Here is a 27,399-nt window from a genome sequence, read left to right as displayed (position 1 = left end):
ACTTCATTTAAACAAACTAGGCTATTTGTATAAAAAATTGGTAAAGGAAAAAGAAATAGGTAAAATTTCTCTCTTTCTTGCTCTCTCTCAAGAAGAGAATTTAGTAGTCAATTCTCTTCTCAATTCTCTTCTCAAGAAGAGAATTAACCTGAGTGAATATACCACTTCCTGCTATAGAAAAAAGCGCCAGTCACACCCCATTTCACCAACCTACATGCTAGTGTGCAAAACTAAACGAAGTGTCTTCCTTTCTCGCTTCTGAGTTTGACCTTAAAAGACACAGAATTTTGATAGATTGGAAGTGGATAGAGTTTTCCTTTTACCTTGAGGTTCTCTGCCCCCACCCCACGCCTACCCAAAGAGCATCTTTTCAAAAGCGGAAAGAGTGCTGAAATACATCCATTAAGTCATCCGTATTTTCCCTGATTGATAACATGGCTTTGACTCCCTCAGAAACTGAAAACTGTCTAAGGAAATTGTTTTTGAATTACCATTAAAGTTAACTGATCAGCTAGATTTTGGCCAGGTATCTGACTCACTTTAACTGCAAGAGCAGTTTTTATAGAATTTATAAAATTTCACCATAGAATTTAAAACAGCATATTTGAAACTAACTGTGTTTGGGGGATAATCTCCAACAAGCTCAGAAACCACCAAACGGCTGATCTGTTCCTGATGGTCACCTCTTTTTCTCTCTGTCTCTGTCTCTGTCTCTGTCTCTCTGTCTCCCTCTATCTCTGTGTCTCTGTCTCTCTCCTCTCTCCCTCTGTCTCTCTCCTCTCATTGCTCCATTAGTAAACTTACTCCATAAAGCAAAGCAGATTACTGTCACAAAATAGATTCCTATCTTTTTGCATGGTAGGGCACAGGCATATTAGAAATACAAAGTTGTTCTCCTCTTCGTGTAGTCCTCACCTCACCAAAAGAAAATATGCCTGTTACTTACTCTCTGTGAGAGCATGGGTAAAAAGCAAGTTTGCAGAAAGGCTCATGGGGAGGCAAACTAGATCTTAATGAAGAAATACAAAATCTAGTCAGCATTTTGGCTGCAAGAGACTGATGCAAAATAATTTTCATTCTCAATGAAGGAACTATAACACATATAAATGAATATTATATTATATTTATATTCCTAAAGAATCATAAGCTATTGTGCTTATTATATGATGTCATGGTACACAGTTAAACTTGTACAGATTATAACAGAATTTTCATTTCAGGAATTACAAAAGATAATAGATAAAGTATTTTCCTTAATTCTCTGATTCATGTTTCCTACATAAGCTCCATTTACTAATTTCCTTGTAACACTGAATTTAAGTCAGTGTCTTAACACATGTGCATGTGAAGTTAGGTTGACTTTTCAGTTTTGTAAGCCGCTGTGCTATAAATTATGTCCTGGATCATCACAGACATATCTCACCTTCCGCCAGCATCTACTGCCACTCAGGGAATGCTTGATGAATTTAGTCACACTTGCACAATTCAGTACATTTATTTAGAGCTCAATTTTAACAGATTTTGAGATGTATGAAAGCACAAAATGAGCAAGAAAGATCTGCAAAACTCTCATGGTGGAATGTCTAAACACTTTTATGGCTAAAATAAATTTTAATTAAGCTTCCAACATGTTAATAACATGTATGTGTTAATAACATGTAATAACACATATTCTGTCATCTGTGTCACTCAGCTCCTAGGTTCTTGTCTATGTCAAGACAAGCTTTTGAAAGTAAGTAGGCAATATATATGCCTCAGATCTCCAAGATCAATTTTTTTCTATTCTCTGGTTCTAATTTGATCCCATACTAAATGATTGTCGATGTGGAGAACGCTATGAAAATTGGTCACTAAACTGGGGTCAAAAACCAATAAAAACGTGAAAAGCATTGAAGAAATAAAAAACCTAGTCCATTTCAAAATCTAATACCAGAATACTGCCACAGAGTGATCAATCATCTCATTAGAGTACTTTCTGGCATAGATTTTTGTCTGTTACGCAATGCCAGTGTGGCTAGGGGATTTTTTTAAAGTTAACTTATATATGAGGTTTTCTAATTGTCTTCTATAACATGGCCAGGAGACCTTTTATAAATAGAGAGCAATTAAGTAGAAATATATATACATCTTTTATTTCAGGGTAGTTTAAATCTTGCACAACTAAACAGGTTTACTTACAATATCTTAGCATATAACATTAGATCAATTTGGTATATTTTGAAGAAACACATTTTGGTTCTTCAACTAAAAAATATTTTTAAAAACATTTACCATACTTATTTTATTGAAAACTGTTCTTATTTGACAATATGTCACAATCTCGCCTATGACACAGGATAGTGTATAAATATATTGTTTGAAAAAATCGCACACACTTGCTAATTTCATATATTTCTACTTTCTATCCACTTGTTTCTTTCCAGGTGAGTTTCTAGGCCTGTGATGTTTTTAAACCTTAGAAATTCAGAAAGTCACAACTTATGAGTACAATTTCTTTTCCTGCTCAGATAAACTACTTGCATGGACATGCTAAGTATATATAAGGGAATTTAGTGGCCAAAAAACTCAGGAACAGACAGAATCTTCTAGAATGACACTATTCACTTTCTAACAATATGAAGAGCGTCTTTACAACATTTGTAAAATCTAACCTCAGCTATCAACAGAGGCTGAATCATTGTGAATTTTTATTTCTTCCCTGGTTTTCTTTCCCTAGACCAACAAAAGGCTGCCTGAAAAACAAAAGCTATGTGCTATTTATATAATTTGTCCTTCATCTCCTCTCCAAGCTGGTCCTAAAACAGTCGTTTATCTACTTGTACCATATATCCTCTGGGAAGGGATTTATTATGTAGTCACATTTCAGCCTTTTATGTCTTTCTGTATTTTTTGGTATAATGAAAAATTATGTTCTTTTGACAGCCATCTCCATTACCATTTGGAAATATGTCTCCTAATTTATTAATACAAATAAACCAATTTGCTGGGCAACAGCATGACATTACAGCTTTGAAGAAAAATTCGTACATCTATAATTAAATAAGCAGAAATCATTTACTTTATCAACTTAATGGACTGTGATGGCAGGAACTGCTTCAGCTGTGTGGCATGGGCCTCACCAGGGAGCACACAGTCGGGCAGACTTTTATTCCTTTATTCACTGAGCAAATATTCACTGGGCAATTTCCATATCTTGGATACTATATGAGGTACTGGAAGGAACAACCCAATTTTACTCATACCACTCAGGCCCACACTGCAGGTTTGTCTATCTGGCTATAACCAAGGGCCAGAGGAGAACTCCAGAGGGAAATAATTTTTGGTGTAAGATTATTTAAATGCACTTAAAACTTAGATAGTTTTTTCCCTATATTCCAAGAAATGACCAATGACTTGGCCAAATTCTATGGCAGAGAGAGATTTTATGGTAGTGTTTTAATATAGATTTTTTTTCTTATTTTTTCGAAAACCTGCAACCAAGGAAACCATCCTTAATTATACGAACACTCAGCAATTTTGTCTTCTAACTCAGCTCGACATGGTCATTTAAATTGATTACTCCTGACTGACCTACACTGGTGTACACATTAATCTGATAGATATATTCTTCATGTTAAAAATAATTCTTCCCACAAATGCGTACTAAGCACAAAGAAAAATGACATTGTTATAAGAAGTATAAATAAATCTTAAGCTGCAAAAAAAACTGAGGAAGCAATTAAATACACTATACATCCAAATATTCACAAGAAAATTTAACATGTTTACAAAGGGAATACACCAAGGCATACGACAAGTGTTTCATAGTGTCTTAGCTTAAAGGATTGCTGTCATTTGGGGACGGGGGTTAAGGAACAATTCCCAAACTTAGTACAGTTGTTTACCTGTACAGTGAGATGCTAAGCCTAGCTACTGGGGATTGTATTCATGTGGACCGTAAGAAAGACATGAACAATAAGTATTTACATAAAGCTACTTTCAGGGGAGGTCAGAGAAGGAGCCGTGAGAGGTCAATGTTATTAATTTTCTTAACCTATAAATAGACCAAGCTATGGAAAGACCTTATTGAACTTTCTGAATATTTATTTGTTTTAGAATTAGGATTGGTATTTAAAGACCCAAAAGCCTGGAGAATTTTTCTGGTGGAAAAAAAACGAGAGGAAGAATACTAAAATTTGGTGTCATATCAGTCCCTAAAATAGCATCCTGAAAAACTGCTTCTCTGACTCCCGTAGATCAGTCTTGTACGTCTTCTCCAGCGTTATAGGAATGCAAAATGGATCCAGAAGAAAGAACAGTTAGTTTGGAGCTTCCACAAACTCCACCACATTGGCCACAAATAGAACTGACTCTTCTGCAGATAAGACTTCTTTCCAGAAACCAACCCAGCCAAAAACCCAAACTTTGGGAGGAGCTAACTGAATATCCTGAGCAACGCTTAAATAGCATCACATTAATGAATGCTGTAGATACATTTTTCTCCACCTACACTGTGGTTTTAAAGCCCTAAGTGGGAAAAAGTGATAGAGAATGAAAGAGAACACAAAAGACCAACATTTCTTAACAAAAACAAACTGCTCTCCTCCCCTTGTCTTCAGTGATAAATGTGGTTAAACATCCCAAGCACTTAGTATATTGGAATATGAACTGTTCTTATCTTCCCAATAGGTCAAGATCATTTATAATAATGTTTTCATCACATAAATAATCACATATCCAGCTGCAAATCGCAGACACCCAGAAACACTAGACTGTTATTAATATATTTTTCTTTGTTTATGTTTCAGTACTTTTGGCACATAAGGGATTATCTATGGCTCTCGGACCATTTAGCTTTTATCAAAAATTCCATTTCCGCATATAAACAATGGCATGCCAGAGATGCCCAAGTTCACAAGGTTTGGAAATATTCTTTGTCAAAAGCTGTGAACATGCACGTTGGTTAAGTGTTCTCTTTCATGCCCCCGTCTGGATTATTTCATTAGATAGTGAGATGGGCTGGCCCTTCTGTCCATCATTAGAGCAGCTGGAGACAGCATTTGCTACCTGGCAAAACTTTCGAAGGAGGATCTTTCTTAGCAGCAGATAAACCCAGGGATCCAAAATCTGGTTCAGTGAAGCCAGACGAACCGCTATTAAGAAGAAGTGGCATTCTTTCTGCTTTTCAGTCTGCGTCTTGCAGTGCTCGACTGAGGTCTGATTGAAGATCATTCTCAACATCATTATCTAAGAAAAAAGCATAAATAATTTTCCAAAGATCAGTAAAGTCATATAAACTTCCTCTGCACAATACTCTGCAGATATTGAATTTTCAGTACGTTCGTTGCTGAATTGAGATGCTTAATTCAAACATTATTTACCATCACAGAAAACTGTCTTGAATTAAAGACATTCCTAAGGATTTTTGCACACTTTTTTTGTTGTTGGATATGGTATAACTTTTTAAAATAAGCACACATGTTCTCAGCTCTTGGTTCTTGGAATTTAAGAAGCTTGAAAATACCACATTTCGAAATTAGTGAAATCCATCTTGTTGCTAAAAGTACCAGTAGATTGAGATCCAAATGACAGTCAACAGTTCAACAATAATCAGAACATAGTTGAACTTAACCTTCAATATTTCTAACTAGAAGAAGTTACTAAAGAATAGCAGATTGGATAGGAGAAAGCAATTATAATGTCACTACTATTATTAGTATTTTCTGCATCTTTAATTTAGCAGTCACCGTTTCAAATTTTTTCATATATGTTTAAAAAACAATGCAAGATGGATGGTACTATTACATTCTTTTTACACTTTTACACTTTTTACACAAACCAAGAGTTACTGATATAAAATGACTAATTTAAACTCAAATCTAAGTTCACTCATACCACAAGACATAGAATTTCCCTGTTTTGTTTTTTTAGTCTCCTTGGACTAGAATATAAACTCCATGGCGGCATGGATTCAGAATATTATTTCCCCAATGCTGTATTCTCAGTGACTAGACAACTCTTTATTTAGGAGTTTGAGGCACTAAGTATTTGTGAATGAAAAAATATTTATATTTGAAGTAATCTATTATATATTATGAATATAGCACATGCAAATATATTTATATTTGTGCTAATAAATATTTATAAGCAAATGTGATTATTTTTTCTTCCACAAGAGAAAAAAATGAAGGTCTATATGGATATAAAAAGATGCTCAGAAGCATTCATCATCAGGAAGAAATAAAAATTATGATAAATGCAAAATAAGCCACATTACATTCATGAAGAGGACTGAGGTGGAGAAATGTGACTGGTCAAATGTCAGCGAGACTGAGGAGCCACGAGGACGGGGGCACTGTAATGCTGGGCATGCAAACCGAAGCAACTGGCTTATTATGCAGCTGGGAACTCTTTCATCCGCTTCCTCTCAGCACTGGGAGCCCTAGGAATGTGCTGGGTGGTCCTTCAGTACCAGGAGGGCATTTTCGACTATTCCTAATGGTGCCGTTGGGAACAGCAAACCCAAGAGTGGGAACACTCAGACATGAGTTCCTAGTCATAAGCAAAGAATCATCTCCTTCAATTCATAGTCATCTCCTTCCTTCACTTGGCTGAAAGAGCACTTGTCATGTGGAAGTTACACTATGCGTGACCACTGGTCCTGACATGGTGCTTGGTAAAACAAAGATTAACGTCCCTTGTTTCTTTCTGCTTTTCTTGAAGGGTACCTGGAGAGAACTAGCCTAAATATGTGTCTATGACAGACGCCTACAGTACATTTCTAGGGAACTCGACCTCTCCCTTGTGCTCACCCCCTTTTGTGGCCAACTTACCCACTTATTCCAAACTGAATCCAACATTCTCAGCACCTCCAGCCACACACAATCGACACACACACCCCTGGCACAACCGATCAAAGTCCCTGTTAAAGTGTTCCTCTGCCTTCTCCTTGGCACTGCCTTTTGGTCTAGTTGCATTCTCCCTGCATTCAGAACCTCTTTTATATTTGAATTAGAGCAGGGATGGATGTCCAGATGGTGCATGCTATATGGAATGAGTGCTGGTGCTTTCTCAGAATTTGTAGCTCAAAGACCTAATCTTTCATCCAATGGCTTTAGGTATGGGGCTCACAGGCAGTGACTAGGCTTTGATGAAGTCATGAGGATAGGAACATGGTGACAGGTTTAGGGCCCTATCAAAAGACAGAGAAAATACCAGAGCTTCATCCCTCTGTCCTGTGTGGGTCCAGCCAGAACACAGCTGCCTGTGGTGAAGAACAGGACTTCCATTGGCAGCCACCCCAGCCAGTTTCTCGACCTCAGACATCAGGACAGAAAGAAACAAATGTTTGAACTCCCCAGCCTGTGCTATTCCTCTTTTGCAGAAATGTAAACAGACTAAGACAAGACATATAGAGGTTATCCCATCACAGATTCAGCACCCTAAATCCAAACTCTGATCAAATCATCCCCACTAAAAGAGTATCAAGGGGTTGGGGATATAGTTCAGAGGCACAGTGCCTATCTGGCAAGCACAAGGTCTGCAGGTTGACTCCCAGTAACAAAGGGAAAAAATTTTTAAAAAGCATCTTTCCATGGTCTACCAAATAAAATTTTAACTTTGCTTCTTAAGGGTTTTAACATTCTACTTCAACCATGTCTTATCTCCTGCTAACTAGCTACATGGACTAAATTCCAGCTGTGTCTCACTGATCTAAAATATTCCCGTGCTCTTTCCTAATTCTTGACCTTTACTTCTGTTCTCTACCTTTGGAATCCTTCAACTCTAGTATCCATTTCTACTCTAGAGGATTCTCTGCCTTTCAAGACCATATCAGTCTTTTCAGTCATCTGTAAAATGATGATTTTAACAGGCAGCAACATAATGTTCTTGAAAAACAAGGAATGAAGGGAAAACTGGTGGGTACCTAAGAAGGGACGCAACACCACTTACTAGCCCAAAGGTTAGTGAGCTTGTCTAGAAGCAAAGAGTAAAGTCCTCATACATCTATTTGATCTGGGAAGAAGAGTACTGAACCACTGGATTTGATCAATTTGTACTCTTCTTGGGAAAATGGGCCCTATTGTGAGATTTAAAACACAGTTAGCTATGTTAGCTTGATGCCAGTAAGAGGTGACTCTTTGAATTCCCCATGTCCTGAGTCTTTTTCCATCCAGTTCATAACCATTGGTGTCAGTACTGATAAATCAACAGGAAAAGAGAGCTGCCAATTATACTTACATAATCTCAGTTTTATCTTGAAAATGCAAGTGTAGAACAAAGATGGAGGTAGATAGGTGTAACATAATGCTCTACTTCTGGCCCCCCAAAGACTTATACACATCCATTTATACAAAAAGCATTTTAGTCCAAATCTAAGAGTTGTTACAGCAGTAGAATGTCATGGTTTGGGTCTAGATGTTCCCCCACCCCCAAGCCTCATGCAGTCATGGGGGCAAGCTTCTAGAATTTGTGACTGACTCATGGTCTAATGCTAAGATTATTGGTGTGAGTGCTACACCTACCCTAGGTGAGGAGCCCACATATGGGACAGAAAGAGTCACTCTCTTTCTCTGTCTTCTCCTTTTGTCTTGTTGGTGTAGTCGTCTTTTGCTGCCATAAACTGCCACCATGCCTTGGAGCCAGTGGATGGATTACAGATTGAAAGCTGCACAGTGAACTAAATAAACCTTTCCTTCCTTCAGTTTGGGTGTCAGGTATTTTGTCTTAGCAATGAGAGAAAACTAACAAAGAGAGCAGCTAATTAGACAGAAAAAAAAGTCAGAATTCTTACAAGGTTATACGTAGATACTGGCTTTCAGTCATTTTGCTTTTGTCTCATTGAATCACAGATAACTCTTATACGGGACACTGAAAGGGAATGAGAACTTCCAGACTTGGCTTATAAAACAACTTCATGCTCTCGGGTATGACCCATGGCCCTTGATCAGATACCCCCTGTACATTCAGATGAAATTATTGTCCTTATTAACAATGAGAGGAATCATAGGCAACCAGTTGATAGTCACATATTCTTATTCTAATTTTATTAATAGTTATTTCAAGAAATGTTTATTCAACAAAGCCATGCTAATTTTTAGAGGCATTATCTATCCTAGTAAAAAACCTATAAACACATACATCTCTAGCACCTGATGTAAAGCTTAATAAACATACAACAGATTCATGTAATACTGCATTTAAGAATTAAAGAACAATATAAGATAAATTATAAATTTTTATGACTATTATAATTATATAAAGCGTGCAGACTTGTGGTGTAATGAAATAATTTTTATTCCACAATAATTTGACCGAATTAATTTAAAATTAATTTAAAGTTTTTATACACTCAAGAGTATTTCTTTTTTTTTTTTTTTTTTTTTAATTTTTATTTAAGGAGAAAAGAAAAGAAAAAAAAACAGTGAAGGGTACAAGTTATACAGATTTACAGAAGAAAAAAATGCGCAGTAGGAAATCACTAGTTAATAGATTACATATTGCCATCTTAGAAATAATTGTTCAAGTCACAGAATTAAAGTTTGTAGAGTGGACATTCCAGCAATGATACTGCAAACAGTTCTGTTCAATGATCCATTAGAACTCTGTGATATCATTTTCTGTCTTATACATTTAAATATACATGCAGTTATATAGTTTAGAGCATTTTCTTTTCCTCTCTTTTGTACAGTGACTATTACACATTTTGGGTTTCATTGCTCCCACTGTTCTTATTGCTTTTTTGGAAGAGAGTAAAACCAAATGTGACATAACAGAACAGAATCGGTCAAGTCAAAAGGGTGGATATAATAGATAATATAAAAACATAATACAAGGTGATCAACAATGGTTACCCTAATGCCTCCCGCTATTTCTAATAGAATTGCCTATATCATTAGTTGTAATACTATTGAACAAAACCATAAAGGATAAAACCGACAAAACCAAAACATTGGAGATATTGTAGGTCTTCAAAAGTAGATAGAAGTCAACGAGAATGGGCGTTATAATGAATCTCATTATCTTCTCAGCTGATGCCTAAACTTTCGAACCTGATACTATTCAGCAAAACAGAATAGAGGAACCTCAGTCAAAAACAAGATGGTGAGAGTAATACAGGGCTTCAAATCGAGAAAATAGAAAGTCAAAGTGGGTTACTATATTATATCCTGCTATATTTTTCCCTTTAATTAAATGGATAACAATAAAAAAGTATATAATGGAGTGGAGATTGAGAAAAAGAAAAAGAGGGCATAACAGCGAAACAGGGCAGATCAAAACATAACCTTTTAAGCAGAATAGTGTTTCACCACCAGATATTTCCGACTTAAAAATAGTTACCATATTGACTCCCTCCCTGAAGTCCTTGAGTACAACTTCATATACTGTAGCATTAAGTATATCAAAACAATGTAAAACCATTTAAGAGAATGACAGCATTATAGAGTATTTGGAATTGACTAACAGAAAATGAACAATGGTCTCTGTATAATCTCCTTGTCTTTAAAAGGTTTTTGCTTATACTAACGTACATAACAAAATCCAATAAGATACAACCTGGTTAGACCATTGGAGACAGAAGAACAAAAGCTAGATGAGACTTCAAAACAAGATGGTACTGAATCAGCATTACCTATTAAGATGTCATTTTCTCAAAAATAGCTGTTCCTATCATCCAATCTTCTCTGTCTCATTTCTGTTGAGCTCTTTTTCTGTCAGTAGCTGTCAGTTTGTCTTCTTCATTTTGTTCTCTGCTCCATTCGTTGTGGCCTCCCTGCCACTATTTCTGGGTTCTTTGTATTTTTCTTTTTTTAGAATATCCTGCAATACTTTCTGTAGAGTTGAATTGGTGGTTGCAAATTCCCCCAGTTCCTCTTTATCCTGGAAGCACCTCGTTTTTCCATCAATTTCCAGGGACAGTTGTGCAGGATATCTCAATCTTGGCTGGAGATTATTATCTTTCAAAGCTTGAATTATTTCCCCCCATGCTCTTCGTGATTTGATGGTTTGTGAAGAGAAATCTGCTGTAATTCTGATGGGTGTTCCTTTGTAAGTGATCTGTTTCTTGTCTCTTACAGCTTTTAATATTCTGTTCTTGTATTGAATTTCTGGGATTTTTATTATTATATGCCTGGGTGTTTCTCTGTTAGGGTTGTAGGTAGCTGGGGTCCTGTATGCCTCATACAGCTGAGTATCTTTACCTTTTGCTAAATTAGGAAAATTCTCCTGGATTATTTCTGTGAGTAGCTTTTGTAATTCACTTGTTTGTGTCCCTACTTCTTCTTCTATGTTCTTAATCCTTAAGTGGTGGCTCCTCTTATCATCTTCTTGTCTTTGTATTATTGCTGTTTGTTTCTTTGTTATTTTTAAGAAGTTTTTCATTTCATTCTCCCATATTTCAAGTCTGCCCTCCAGTTCAGATAGTCTGTCCTTAGTTTCTTTCAAGCTGTTATGCCAGTCTTGTATAGACTTATTAATTTCTTGATAGTCCCTTTGAACCTGCTTCACATACTCAATGCTTTCTCTGTTTTCTCCATCAAGCAATTCTCCCCTCTTTTTCTGTTCTTCCATTCCACCATCTGTTTTTTCCTGGGTGGTGTTTAGTATTTCTCTAACTATTCTGCATACTTCTAGCTTCAGATCATTGATAACTTCATTCCTGAATTGGTCTATGAGGCTCTCAATATGGTGCTTAATGTATACTGGTGCGGCGTCCATTATTGCCTGTTTCTCAGGATTGGGGGCCGAGGAGCTTTTTTTGTTGCTTCCCTTCCCCATATTTTTTGTTCCTTATAAAATGCAATCTTACAAAGGAGGCCCGGCTTCCCTGCCTGTCAGCCACAGCCTGATCAAATTGCGCTGGCTAGTTGTTCCCGCCCACCGCTGCGCACCAGGGAGTCGGAGGAGGCAGCCTACGCGGAAGTCAGTCGCTCCTCCGGGCCATCGTCCGGCTCTGGGATCTGGGTTAGGCTAGTCTAGCCTAGAGAGTCCGCCAGCAGCGTCACTCAGGCCAGGCACTTTTCTCCAATCCCGTCCGAGAGGGGAATGGCGCCCAGAGAGATCTCCGCTAGAGTCAAACTGTGGTGGGGGGTCAGATTCTCACTCACCTCGCCACCAGTCAGTTTTCGTGTACACCTCTGTCCGTCCTTTTTTTTTTCGACTCCGTTCTCCCGTTCCCAGAGCTCGGCGCTCCCAGAGCTCGGCGCGTCTCTCCTTGCTGAGCCGCTGTGGAGATAGCCGGCCGCCGCACGGCGGGAAATCCAAACCGGTTTCCGATGGCGCGGAGTCGAGCCTCCACACCGAGATTTTTCTGTTCCTATTTTAGCGCCAGGACTGTATTCCAAGTTGGATTCTCTCAGCCCAGTTCGTTCCTGAGTCAGCAGAGCATATCTCTACTGATTCGTGTCTCCCTAGTCCGCATTATTTCTGGCCTCTGAGCCGAACCTTTCAGAGAGCCTCTGGTAGTTGCTGTTGTCTGTCCGCCATGTTCTCTGGTCTCACTCAAGAGTATTTCAAATGATCTAAGAAAATATTTTACTTAAAGAAGATGGTTTCCCTTTCATTAGTTAATATTTATCATTTTAAACCAAATTGATTTACATTTATTTTCATTAGTATCTTTGGATGGTGACTCTGGCCTTGTAAAGTTAATACTGTCCACCACTGTCAGAAGTAAACAAGCAGGAAAACGCCCCTTGAGATTACAGCCACTTTTCAGTCCCTGACATCTTTGAATAAGTCACATACGTGGTAAAAAAAAAAAAAAAAGACTTTGCATATATGATTAAAGGCAAATGCTGTAAGATGGGGAGATTATCTGGGGTTATCTGTGTGAGTCCAGGGTAATTATATGGGTCCTGAAAATCAGAGAACCTTTCCCAGCTGTAGCTAGAGAGGCTGAGGTGTGGAGAGTAGGCAGAGGGCTGTACCATTGCCAGCCTTGAAGACGAAAGAGGCCAGAATGAATGACTGCAAGTGCCTTCTCTGCAACTGAAAAAAGCAAGGAATTAATTTTCCCTTCAAATCTCCATAAAGTCACACAGCGTGTGGGCACCTTAATTTCATTCCAGGGAAACCCAGCACAGACTTCCAACCTACAGAGCTGTAAGAGAAACTCTTCTAGCTGTTAACCCTTTGAGTTCACAGTCATTTGTTACAGCAATGGCAGAGAACTAATAACATCCACACACTGAGCTGCAGCAAATGTTAAGGGGGACAGGAGGGCACCAGCATGAAAGCGATCTGCTCTCTCTCACTGATAAACATTCAGGCCAGCTTGTTGCCTTCTTCACTTGTGGGGGGGAAGCATTTTCAAAAAGTATGAATGAAGTAAAAATCTCGCCAACTCTTACTTACATTGTCTCAATTTCTAAATTTGCAACATGCAAAAAGGAGCATCAGTTAGATTTCAAGGTCCAAAATTACTAAAAGGTACAAAAATCACTATTTTCAACTTAGTCACCTTTATACAAAAACATGATCATTAACCCAGTTTTCCTCATTCTATAAACTACTGAAAAATTTTAGTCCAGCTATCCTAACTTCTTCATCTAAGGTTTACCACCTTCTGTGAAGCTCTCTGGCCACACTGTCAAATCATTTAAAACCTCCTGAAAGTTGTATTTTCATTTCCCAGCATAAATTAAATTTCTCTATTATGATCAGGAAAATTTACAAAATTATTTATTAAAATAAGGTTTCAGTTATTTTAAAGTCAATTTTTATGAGGCTAATTATTTAAAATTAATGTTCTAAAGCTAATGTAGGTTTCATTTGCCTTGCATTGTGTAGAGCACTGTAATTTCCTACTGATGATACCATGATTATGAAATTAGGAAGCCAACCTCAGTAAGCAATAGCTGGCACATGAGTAGAGATACTCCAGCTTTTCCAGGAAATCATGAGATGTGCAGTGAGGAGATAACTGGAATTAGAAACAGTGATCATGACTCTGCCATTTCAAATTGGGAATAGGGCTCCACATTTCCATCTGATTGTGTGTGTGTGTGTGTGTGTGTGTGTGTGTTGTGTGTGTGTTGTGTGTGTGTGTGTGTGTGTGTGTGCACGCGCGCACGCACGCTGCGAATCAAACTCAGGACCTTGTGCTGGCCAGGCAGGCGCTGTGCCTCTGAGCTAATATCCAGCCTTCGTATCTGATTTTGAACAACCACACACACAGAAAAATGCAAATTAGCATCCAGTCAAGTTTCCTATACTTGAAGGGCCAAACATTGATTGTGATTTTTGTGTCTGTGCTTGCAAATACTTTCTAGACTTCAGACATTGAGAGAAACCTTTTGTCGTGAATGCGTATATCTGTGGTGGAATTGTCACTATTAATGCAATTCTCTTCTTCATACAGGGAAGAAGGGACAAAGAATACACAGAATGTTCAGCCAGTCCAGAGCTTATGTATTTATACACAGCAAATGTGATTACATGTGACAAAACTGCTCCTAAACGGCCTCTCGTAACAAATTAGCTCTTTGAAGGAGTGAGGAGGCCAGTGCTAGAGACCCACTCTCCTGCCTGCAGATGCCCCAGGCTCCGAGCAACTTCCTAGCTGGAAGCAGGAGACCTACAGGAGACCTCTGGAGCCCAGCTGCTGGGATAACCCTCCCATCATCCATGCCAGCCTGGGCCAGGCACCTTGCTCTGTCTGAAGGGAAAAGAGCGAGCTGTTCCCTCCCTGGTGATAAGGTCTTTTCCAATGTACAGAAAACAGCTCACCAGAGAGTGTGTTCTTAATATTTTGCGTTTGCATTTCATTTCATTGCAGCAGAATGTGAAAATCACAGATTTGAGAAATCTTTAGTACTTCGCTTTTGCTTCAAAAGTGCCTCGGGTGATGGACCACATGTGCCTATGGAGGAAACTCTGAAAAGCTAGTTAGCGGTGGGGGAGGGAATAAAATTAGTTAGCTACCCTCGGGCTCCATCATGGGGTGTTTACACTCTGCCTGTTTGTTCCTAATGTGAGTCTTTAAGAGAAATTTCCTAACAAGCCAAGTTTTATCTAGGATGTTTCTGTTCTCTATAATCCTCTATTAGGCTACAGGAGAACGACTTGTTCTACTGGAAATTCCCCTAGATAGAAGTGTTGCTTATACATACACTGAAACCAGGCAGCGCCCTTTAAGCCACTTAACTGTGTAATCTGAAGGATGTTAATGGGAAGGCGCCTGGGCGTGGATTAAAGAAGAAAATGCTACCTTTCCAGTGAGGTCTCAGCTTAGTCCTCTGCTTGTCAAATCTCGGCAGCCCAGAGAATCCTATGTCAGAAGCTTCCTTAGCCCCATCTAATCTAAGCACTTTGCAAATAAATGTTTAAAAAATTACCAGCAGTTGTGCTATTTCATCTTTATGACTATGCAATTTTTAGATTTTTTTTTTTTTTTCGTAACAGCGATGGAAACAAAATCAGAAGTGTGGAATTCTATGGCTGGCTCTGGTCTCATTTATGACTTTTAGGAAACTTCTTTCCTTTCTGGGATTTGTTAAGACTCATTGTCAACACGGGCTGGACTGCATGGATTCTGAGAAGACTTCTGTGGCTCACTTTTTTCAGATAAATCCCGGGGCAAAGCAGGATTTATAAGTAAGGATTTAATTTGGAAAAGGAAAGAAACCTAGAGGAAAACAGTGTGAGACAAAAGATAAAATTCCTCTTTAAAAAAAAAGTCTAGAAGCCAAGAGTAATAGAGCACATTTATTAAAGCAGCACCCAGGAACTGAGGCAGGAGGGTCATGGGAAGTTTGATGCTGGTGTGATCCACACAGTGAGTTCAAGGCCAGCCTGAACTTCAGCCTGTGTCAAAAAATAAAAATTTGAAAAAAAAAAAATCTCTCAATGTGTCTTTTGATTAGGGGTAAAAAGGAGGAGAGAGGAAAATTACAGTTAGTCAACAGTACCTGAGAACAAGATTCCTGAGGCTTTTCGGGCAAGATTTTGTGTTGAAGGAACACACAGAGAAACACACTGTCCCAGAGTTAAAGGCTTTTCACAAAGCCAACTCAGTCTGCTTCTGGTTTGGAGACCAGTCACCCAACTCTGCCTCTTAATTGATTCTCTTCTCTGGAAAAAAGATTATTACATGCCGGTGCCTATCTCCTCAATCTAGCAATCTTCAAATGCTAAAACAAGATGAATGAACACCTGCAATCCGGTATTTCTTCCCACTCCCGCCCCACCCTGGGGGCTGTAGCACTAAACAGGCATTTCTAGAACCACAGGCTTTGATATACAGCAAGAGGCTGGGACCAGGCCAGCACTACAAGTACATCTGCGGGCTGCTGTCCTAAAGTTTCAACTTAATAGAAAGCAAAAACAAACAAACAAACAAACAAACACTTGCAACCTGACCTTTAAAAACTGCACAACTGCTATGGAAATTCTCAAAACAAAACAAAAAACCCCCAAAACCTCAACACTGAAATTCCGTTTGACTCAGCTGTACCTTGCCAGGGTATATTCCCAGGAGAATCCAGCACATCACACTGTAGCGATACAAGCACACCCATGACTATAGGAACAGAACTCACAATAGCTAAGGTCTGGAAACGTCCTAGGTGAGCAGCGACAGACAGCTGGGCAAAGGAAATGTGGGCTGTACCTATGCACAGTGAAATCCCACTCAGCCATAAAGAAGGGTGTGTGAGTGCTCTGCAGGAAAGCGGATGGATCTCCAGGCCATGTGAAGTGAAAGAAGTCAGAATGAAGGTTAACTCTGCCATGGTTCTTTCACATGAGAAATTCAATTCTACATTAAAAAGTAAAATAAAGGCAGACATCACTCCCCCAAAGCCAATGCAAATTTCATCTACTGCAAGCATTTACTAACTACAAAGCACATGTCAGGTAGCCAGAAGTATTATTCATTTAACACACAAGGAGCTCCATAAAGTCAAGTAGCTGCTGGTGGTTTCCTGCAGCATTCTGTACTTTATAAGATTTTCCCCCCGATGATGAGGAAATTATAATTTTGGGGTGATTTAGCTCAGTATAAGTCAATAACCTGTTCTGCATAGAGAGATGTTTATTTTTCTATTAGAACAGTTGTGAAGTGTCAGTCACTAAGTGAATACTCAACTGCTGGCTGCAGGAGGGAAAGCAAAGGCCACTCCATGGAAATATTGATTCTCTGGAGCATAGATGGATTAGCATGTGATATGCAAGTAGGAAAAGCGATCTCTGTTCTATCGCTAACCCTTACCTATCAGGCATCAAGAGAAAACCCAGAAAGCATGTCATTGTCAAGATGTAAACATGAATCCTTGAGAATATTTAGACTGAAGACAGTTTTGTTTTTTTCCAAGTGCAATTTCATTTAAATCCCAAATGCTCAACACCACTGCTGTCTATGCACAGAACCTCAGTGTCAGTGGTGTAGGTGACCACTCAAGGCAGCTAAATGCTTACGAGAAAGAATCACAACACAGGGTAGTGTTGTGTGCAAGGAATTTTTCACATCTGCAGGAAAACTGAAAAGTAGGAAAACTCAAATAGTAAATACCAAGACACTTTAAGTTGAGGGAATCCGTTATGTAAATATCATATGCATATTCCAATGCTGCCACTTAAAATCATACTTCATATGCATTTGCGCAAGTTTGGTTAAGATATGAAAAGTGAAAAGAAAGAGTTATTGCATTGCATAATCCAATTAAAAATAAGTCTCTGCATGTGTATATATAGAAAAAAATAGGAACAGTTACCTGTGGGTGAGAATTAGGACAATTTCTTCTTTCTTTTCTTCATTTTTATTTTGCCAACTCTCTAAAAAATCATGTTATAATCATACTTATAAAGGAAGTATTCAGAGTAGTGACAGACTTAGCTATGTGCCGTAACCTATTAACTTACTGATAAAACATTAGTGTCACAGCACAGCCAGGAAGTATAATACGGTTATTTTTAGCTTGAACTCAGGCGGTTGATGTGCGCAATAACCTGATAATCTGTGGGAAAACAACCTGATGTTATAACTGATGGAAAAAAATTAGTTTAACTAACAAGTTCACTGTGGCTTATTGTGAAGTTAGTGGTTTCCTGACCCTAAGACTGAGTTCATGAGCAACCTGGCCAAAGGATGCAGAATTCCTCTCCCTATGCCACAGCCATACACAGCACAGACTGAGGACGCGTTTTCAGTGCGATAGGCCACAAAGTTGCTTAAGCTTGCAGCTTGTCAAAATGATGCTCTTTTGGATCTCATCTGGGAAGGTTTCATCCCAGAGGCAGATCTGAGACGGATACCCCGGGGACTCTGGGGAAATGGCCACAGATTGGGGTCTCTTCAAGTTCGTGCTCCCCAACCGTATCTCACCCCTGGTTGGCTGGTCCCTCTTACTCTCCACAGTGGCACTTTAACCCAGGCTTAAACCACCTGGCAGAAGAACCAGAAGGTGCATAGAAGCCTAGGGCAATCTTACCTCCCACCTTGGCTTAGGTGTCTGCAGCCAGCCACGGCTCCATCCCAGCTGTGTGAGTGGAGGAGCCGCTGTCTCTTCTCTAGGGCTAGTTTTCACTGTGTTTTGGATTCTCTCCATCCTGGATTTCAGAGACTTTATTCTCTCATTTTTTTTCTATTCTTCATTTATAGTCAAGTTCACCACTGCTTTTTGGTTTTTCTGTTTTTGCTTTTGTCTTTTTGGCTTTTTCCAATTATCACTTTAACACATCCAATTCTCTGCCACTTTGAGAGAATAAACCTTCCATGGAATTCTCACCCAGCTATAAATACATGGCTCCAGAAGTTACAGGCAAACTGCTCCACACATCATCAGGAACAGCGGTTCTCAAGCCACCGACAAGGCTGCCAAATGCTCTGGATGCTCAACTTGTTTGATGCCTCTGTGATGTCGGACCTGGCTGGACGCAGCTGTTTCATGAGACATCCTCTTCGCTACAAGCCACATGGCTGCTTGTTCTCATCGTCTTGGGACCTCCTGGAGTCTCCTTTTCAGTCTCCATTCCAGCTTGTGATTATCTGTTCTGAGCAGGTTCCAGCTTTTGGGTCTTATCAGCAGGAGCCTCCTCCTCCTTTGTGGGCTCCACACACCCCAAGGCAGCTGCCTGCATATGGCCCTGCTAACCAAAATCATCATCTTCCTCAAAGGGACTTCGATGTCCACTATAACCAGACCTCAGTTCTCTAAAACAGAAACCTGGATCCTTGGACTTGCTTGCTCTGGCTCTCTCTCTCTCTCTCTCTCTCTCTCTCTCTCTCTCTCTCTGTCTCTCTCCCCTTTCTTCCCCCCTTGATTTTCACATCCACTCAGCCACAAACCACCCAACTAACTTCACTAAAAAACAAAGCAAACAAACAATACCTTCTATAACCTCATTCATCTTTACTCTCACTTGCTCCTGAGCTCAGCCAACATGGTGTCTTCCCCCAAATACTTGCTATTCCACAATCATTGGCCTGTGTGCCGCAGTTACCCACCATGCTGTTCTCTCAGAAACATGCCTGCAAAATGAAAATGCGGCTGTTTCCTTCCAAGTCAAACAGTTCTTCATCTCCTACTCATCGACTGAGTGCTGCTGGGGTTCAAAAAACAAACCTCCCAAGGGCGGGCCCCAGAAGCACAGCCTCTCCCAGCCTTTCCTCGCTCTTCCTTCCTTCCCCCGTCTGCAGGTGAACCACACAAGCCAGACCTTCTTCCTCCCGGCGGAGCCATGCACGTTCCAGGCCTTGACACCAAAGCCAGGCAGGAAGACTATGAATGCTACTGTGCAGGCTTCCCTCACCTCTCCGGCTTGGGGTTTCCCACAGCTGATTCTCCGATCACAAGACCCTCACTTCCGGAGAGACCCTCTGCACACCTCAGGGAGAAGGAATGCTCCACGGAGAGGCCAAGGAGAAGCTGGAGGCCAGGGCCTCATCTCTCAGGTGGATCAGCGCAGCATCCCGCCCTTGTGTGCAATCGGACTACGTCACCACGCCTGAGCGCTGGCGCACATAGCTCACCCAGGTCCCTGGGTCCTGGGCCTCCAGTGTCAGGGCAAAAGATGGAATCAGTTTGTTGTGCTTTTCCAGCCTTAATCTGTCTAGAGGCTCAGGTAAGTCCCTTTCCAGCGGGCAGGAAGTGGGTCTCCCCTCTCCTGCACCCTGCAGCTTGACGTTCACCCGCTTTGCTTCAAGGCTCATGCAGCTGTGTGTCCTGCAGCCCGATCCTCGCCGCAGTCCAGACGTCTGGATCCTTTCTGCCCCTTACAGGAGTCACACCTGGCTCTTCTGTACTTCGGGACCCTGGGGACCTTTCACAAATACGCATCCCTCCATCCTGAGGCTCTCGTTTTCCTCTTCTGCCCTTGACTAATTCTGACGGATTTGTTTTCTTCTTTTGTGGCAGACTTGCAACATCCACTCCTCGGGCAGGAAGCGTGCCAAAAGCACGCTGCACGCAGTCTGAGCACAGTGTTCGCGTGGTCTCCATAGCTCTTTGGTCTCCTTCACCGGTTTACAGTCTTCCTCGTTTTCAATCGTCGGCTTCTCTCAGTGCATGAAAACCTTTACAGAGACAGAGATCTATCTCTCTTTTTAGGTATACATCAAGGCAGACGCTTAACCCGGAGATAACACACTATGGATGAATAATACGAAAGAGAGCAGGTACCGTGCACGCTACGGGAGTCACAGGTGCTAGAGATTTCATTGCTCCATCCGTATTTATCCCCATTCAAAATCCCGGGTCCTCGTTTTGATTTAATTTTTCCCTGTCTCCTTTCCCTTTCTTCCTCCTTTGCTCCCTTTCCTCCCTCCTCTCCTCTTCCTGTCTTTCCTTCCTTTCTGTTGTTATAATTAGCCAGAGTGATGGCCTCTTGGTTACAGGTACTGATGGACCTCAACATAGCTCCGAAGCCCTCAACATCTTCCACTGTCAGATTGTTGCCAGAGAATAAAAAGTACAGGTGACTACCTAAACTAGGACGTATTTAATCTATATGAAAAGAAAAATTCCTATTGTTTACATAATAACTTTTTCCAAAAATACAGCCCAAGAAAAAAGAAAATAAAGATACTATGCGCATCACCATCGGTCTGTAGCAAGGACACTTACTGTCAGATTTCTAATGCCAGGGTCAAAAGTCCCTTTATTGCTGCAAATCTATGGCTCTGACTTCCGTGCCCCTGGCTGACGGAATCTTGCTCCCAAATGAGACCAGATCTTATCATAAATATTTAAAATACTCACAGAGTAGAAGAAATAACACATCATCTCGGTTCATTTTCTTTTACTATAACAGAATACCAGGGTGGTTTATAAACAAGAGTCTGTTGGCACCGGTCTCCAAGAGCCTCTTGTGAGCATCTAGGGAGGCCTTTGTGCTGCACAAGGGCCAGGAGACAAGGAGACAGAGGACCCCAGGCTAAAATGCATCCTTTTTTGATCAGAATTACTTGAAGGCCTAGCATGTTGCTAACAATGATAATGTACTCATGAGGGCTGAGACAACTTACTAAAGTTCCTATTATTTTTTATTACTTTATTTTGTTTTTTTGAGACAGGGTCTTGCTATGCAGTTCAGACGGGCCATGGGTTCACTTTATAGGTCAGGCTGGTCTTGAACTTGCAGCACTCCTCCTGTGTCAGCCTCCCGAGTGCCAGGATTACAGGCATGTGCCACCATGTCTGGCTTCCTACTTCTTAATACGATTACAATGGCAATTAAATTTTTTGTTTGTTTTTGAGAAAGAAAATCCTATGCAGTCAAACTGGCCTTGAACTCACTAGTTAGCCCAGGCTCCCCTTGCATGCAGTGATTCTCCTGCCTCAGCCTTCTCAGTGCTGGGATTGCCAATGTGTACCACCATGCCAAGGGTAGCAATTAAATTTTAGTCATAGCGCAGTGCTGGGTCCACAGCTTGTGGGATGAAAGGTGTCACAAAGCACCACTGCTTTTTCTTGGATCCCTACTATCTTAACCGTGAGAGGAAGCCCAGCTTCCAAAGCCCAAGGCTTTCTAAGGGGAGTTCTGTCAACTGGGTTTAATTCACACCGTCAGGGCTTAGTTTTCTGGGAAAGGAAAAAGCTGCTACCCAACATTTCGGGTGACTTCTTTCCTTTCAGGACCCATGAAGCCACTGTTCTGCTTTGCCCTTCCCTAATGAATACGCAGCACATCACAGACTACTGATGCTCACAGGGCTTGGCCTACAGCAGGCCTCTTATTATTACAATTGTTGGGGCATTAAGCACGAACCGAAAAAGATCTCTTAACTGTCGTCTCCTATGAATATGAATTAAGAAGATGAAGATGAAGATTAAGAAGATGAAGAAGATGGCTATGACCTGCCTCAGAACAGTACCTTGCTATGTACAAAGACTATGTACAGGAACCAGGCCAGGCATGGAGGAATACACCTGTAATCCAGCACTCCAAAAGGATGAGGCAGGATCATGGCAAATTCCACCCTTTGCCTAAGCTTTGTGGAGAGTTTGAGGTTTGAAACATGGCAAAACTCTACCTCAAAAAAAATTATGAAAAAGAAATGAAATGGGTCCCTTTTTAATCCTACCACCCTTGAAGGTTATAAAGCAACATTTTAACACATTCCAACACTCATTTATACAGCAAGTGAAAGACATCAATTGCCATATGACATTTACACTACTAGCATACACTTTATTTTTTGCTGGGCGTGGTGACACATGCCTATAATCCCAGCAGTCGGAGGCTGAAGGACACACGAGGATAACCATGAGCTCATGGCCAGCCTGGGCTGCATAGTGAGTTCAAGGTCAGCCTGCACTACATAATGAGACCCTGTCTCAAAAAACCAAACTAAACCAAAACAAAACCAAGAAATCTTTATTTCTCAAACTACTCCTAGACACATCTTTTCTTTTATATATTTTAAAACCTCACCTGAATTACAGTTAGGACTTAACACTTTTATACCAGTGAGGGAAATTTAAGGAAATTAAACTCACATTTTCTTTTGTACAGGCAAATGAAAAAACTATAACCTGGTTCATCTCCTGTGTTTACCCCCTTAGACTGCTTTTGCATCACGGTTTGGTTTATTTAGATTAATACTGTGTGGTCCAACAATAAAGAACACAATAGCCAGAAAAAGGAAGCAAACATCTTCCCATGATTCAGGACCCAAACTCCTATGAGGATCTTGCTCTTTTGTCAAGATGACAGTCACATCCCATCACCAGAATCCTTTAGCTTCCTCTCTCCCTAAGGTGTGAACTCAATGAAAGCAGTTTCTACTGCACTCCTTGGCTTCATGTATGTGATATTTATGCTTCACTGGCAATTTGGGCTGGATTAAGAGGCTCCTAGAGATGAGACTGAATCATGGTAGTTCTATACACCCACTGATATTTAGAGCTAGCTGTGCTGGTAGGTTCCCTGGAAACCAGTCAATGGATGCTGTATTTCTTGCTGTGTTCTTACCCTTTCCTCTCCTGCAACCACCGTGAAGGGGGCAGATTTTCTCCACTGTACCCTTCCACCATAATGTCCCTGCCTTGAAGCCAGGCTGCCAAGGACCGAACCCTCTGAAACCATGAACCAAATAAACCGTTCCCTCCTTTAACCTGCTGGGTATTTTGGCCCAGCAACCAAACAGTTGACCTTACATACTAGGACAATTTTAAACAAGTAATAATAAAATTATTCATGCTACTATTTTAGGGAAAATGTTTTAAATTCATTTAAAAAGTTACACCTGTAGGTATTTTCAAAAATGGTTTTGCAGGGATTGGTAGATAAATACTATTGGGATGTAGGAATATTCAGTAACCCTTTTTACCAGAATAAACCTGTTTTTAAAGTTTCTCTAAAAAATTTATTGAAATATTTTCCTCAACTAAAACAAAACAAGTGAAAAATCATTGGTCTAATGCAAGATTAGCTAACGAAATATAATTGAAAGCCACAAGGGTGAGCCATATATATGCTTTAGAGTTTTCTACTAGAACACTAAGAAAGGTAAAAAAAAAAAAGTAGAACTAAACTTAGTAATATATTTTAATGTATTCAATATATCTGAAATATTAATTTCAACCTATAGCCACTAGAAATACTGAGAGATTTTCTATTTTATCTTTTTTTTGTAATTTATCTTCAAGTGTTGGCATATATTTTAACTTGTATCTCAGTTTGAAATAACCACATTTCAAGCATCTAATACCTACATGCAGCTGAAAGTATGGGTTTGATGCCTGCTATTCTCCGAAGATTCTCACAGGCAGTATCTCAGTGACACTGCATGGGTTCCATCACTCTGGTACTCACTTGATCAGTTCCCTACCCAGCATCTCCTGTCTCCACCTCCCATCTCAGTGCATCTATTTCACTGCAGCCTGAGTGCTGTGGGGTTGCACCCATTCCTAGCCTCAGGAATGAGCCTGGGCCAGGCAAGATGATGTTCCCCTGTACTAGCCAGTGAATCCAAAAAGAAGAACATCTGGAGAAAATGGCCTACTTCTTATACAAGACAGCCATGAAAATCCTAGCTTTCCCCTCCAAGAGATGGAGTAGGATCCTGTACTAGCACTATTCGGGCCACCTGAAGGGAAAGAGTCATAGAGAGAAGCCAATGGAGGACAGCAAATGAGACCTGGGAGTGCCCAGGTCCTAGATGCTATTGCTGAACTCCCAGATGAACTGACTGAAGGCTGCCTGGCCTGTGGATTTGCCGCTGCTGAAGAATTCTCAGACCACTGGGCTCGCCCATCCCTAACAGTCAAGTAACGGCATAAGACAGAAAGGAAACTCAAGCTCGTTTGCAAGCATGCTTTTCCCCTTCCTTTGCTATTTTTAGTCTATTTCTCTATGGTTTCTAAGGTCCCACATTGTTTAACAGTTATCCTGAGGCACCTTCCCAAATGTCCTTTAGTTTTTCTTCTTTGCGTAGCAGGCATTAGAGCAGCTGTCTTCCATTGCTCCTAACCACTGCTTCTAATTAACTCCTCTCTTCCTTTACGAAAACAACTGGTTTCGCCCATCCTTGTCTATCCTAAAGGGATTTCTGAGTCTTCTCAAAAAGATTTTATTACTAGCAACAAAGTGGAAACAATAAAATAAATGAAGAAAATGGCATAATGTTTTTAAAACTCTTTCAAATTTTTCTGTATTCATAGTACCCATTACTCATTAGACACAAGTTGGATTAGTAGGTTTGGAATAAAAAACAGACTTGGTTTGGTTTATTCAACACCATTTACTAGCTGTGGGTCTTACCATGTGTTGTGCTCGGCAAATTAAACAACAACAACAAAACAAGATTCATATCATCTATGTTGCAAGGTTGATGTGAACTCTTTCTTTAAAAAAATCTAATATAGGTAAAACTCCTGAATCTGGTCTTTTTGTCACAATCTCCTGATTCCAGATCTAGTCACCTTTTCATGACATTATGATTCCTCTTTGTTTATTCCACAAGCATTTGTTAAGTGGCTGCTAGGAGCTACAGACTGATCCACAAATAGGCTGAGATCACTGCTCTGAAGAGCTTTATAATTTGCAGGAATCAGGTAAAGTGATTCACAAGATCACAGCCATACAGCTTAGTAGTTCATTGCAGAAGTGATAAAATCAGACAAACCCGGGTTTAAAGCCAACTCTGCTCTTTGCTAGTTTTCCAACCCTAGAAAAGTTATTTCACATCTCAAAACCAGTTTCTTTGTCTAAAAATGGACACAATGGTGTTTCTCCAAGTATTACTGGTAGGACAAAAATGAGATTACGTTTGTGAAGGGCAAGGGCCCAGAGCTGGTATCTGCAGCCTGTGGTGACCCTGCTTATCGCAAATGAACTTGATCACCACAGTCCGGAGGGCTCTGAGGTCAGGGCCTGACCTCAGAGGTGCAGGGCAGCGCTGTCTGCCCACCTGCATCACTGATAAAGCTCCAAGACAAAGAGCTGGGTTTGCTGAGTATGGAAGCACACGGATCATTCCTGCAATTACAAATCAATTTTTATGACTGATGTAAGGATGCTGAGGGCAAGATGAGGGGTCATGTGAGTCTGGCGAGTACATTTAATCCCAAGATTTGGAAGACAAAACTCAGGAACCTGAAGCCTTTCTAATGAGAGTGAGAGAGAGCTGGGTAAGAAATGCCTGGACTCCGTGTGAGACTCACTGTGGACAAAGGCTCTTTTTGTACTCTGTAATTGTGAGGTGAAAAAAAAAAAAAGATCAAAGCAGATTTGCAAGGATCCTAATTGCACTGTATCACACAGAAAGTTTTAAAACTGTCAAAACAAATTTTCTAATTTTGACTGTAGTCAAACACTTTCCCACTAAGCAAAAGGAACTCAATAAACAGTTCTCTTTTATAAACACTTGAGTGCGAAGACTATTTGTGAATTGCAGACTCTGAAATATATTTGCCTAGTAAAACTTTAGCACCATGGGTGAGCAATCCAGGCTGGAAAGAACGGAGACCAGGAGACAAAGGGGACCTGCCTGTACAGGAAACACCGCCCAAATTACAGGTGTCACGGGGAGACGGGATCCAGGAACAGACAGCTTGGGGCCAGCCAAGGTTGCTCTTTACAAGGATTTTCAAATATGTTGCCCAGAAAGCCACACTCTTCCGAAGACTGATCAATGAAGGAACCAAGGCATATTCTACAGGAAGTCTGTGATCAGCTGCCCAGCCAGTCTAGCACCATGTTTGTTTTACTATTCTTAATCTACTGTTTTCTATACAATATTCCCAGTGAAGTGATTTGAAAATGTTTTTGGTACACACAGAAAAACAAAGTCCTATAGTCCAAACTTGGAGTTTACCACATGTTAGGCATATTACATAATTTTTGAATCTTCGTACGTGCAACTGAGAAAACAGGAGAAGAAGATAGCAAACTTATAAACTTTTGTGATGGCGACATTAGATAATATGTTAAAGGGTAATTGCCAAGTACTTACACTGAAGACACTCAGTAAACACAAGGTCTTCTATTCCTGTGACTCTGTCATTCTGCCAATCTCCCTGCCACTCCATCCTCCCAGTGGATAAATGGCAGGGCATACATAACCTCTCTCTGTCTCTCTCTGTCTTTCTCTCTTTCTCTCTCTGTCTCTCTCTCTCTCTCTGTCTCTCTCTCTCTCTCTCTCTCTCTCTCTCTCTCTCTCTCTCTCTGTCTCTCTCTCAGAGACACACAGAGTTTCTAAACCACATTACTATTATGATGTTTCTAAGAAGGAATTAGATGGCAAAACTAAAACCCAACCTTTTATCATTAATGTCCTAATTCAAGAGAACTTAATTTTCTCTCTATTCTGAGTGGCAGACAAAGCTCAGCACATCCTTTCTACCAGCTCTTCCATTTCAAAACGCTGAAGTTGGGGGTGCTGATCTACTGCTGACCCTTGACCTAGCCAGGGTAAAGACCGGGGCCAAAACAGTCAGGCCTGAACAGAGCTTTGGGTGATGCTGAGAAACTGAG

General features: G+C 40.3%; 1 protein-coding gene across 4 annotated transcripts in view; it reads right to left on the bottom strand.

Annotated features, from left to right (window-relative positions):
- The window catches only part of Ptger3 (prostaglandin E receptor 3), a 172,355-nt gene that overhangs the window by 130,164 nt on the left and 14,792 nt on the right, over positions 1 to 27,399 (bottom strand). For all 4 annotated transcript variants that reach the window (XR_010050545.1, XR_010050551.1, XM_063258307.1 and 1 more), the window contains exon 2: positions 5,047 to 5,226. Coding sequence is in view for 2 of the 4 variants with exons in the window: in XM_063258307.1 (XP_063114377.1) it covers positions 5,047 to 5,226 (180 nt within the window). In the remaining 2 variants the exon portion in view is untranslated. The remainder of the gene's footprint in view (positions 1 to 5,046; positions 5,227 to 27,399) is intronic.

Source organism: Cavia porcellus, unplaced genomic scaffold (genome assembly GCF_034190915.1).
Source record: "Cavia porcellus strain 051 isolate PalLab524CR breed Dunkin Hartley unplaced genomic scaffold, mCavPor4.1 scaffold_1, whole genome shotgun sequence".
In the NCBI taxonomy this organism is placed as follows: domain Eukaryota; kingdom Metazoa; phylum Chordata; class Mammalia; order Rodentia; family Caviidae; genus Cavia; species Cavia porcellus.
This window is presented reverse-complemented; position numbering and strand designations above follow the sequence as displayed.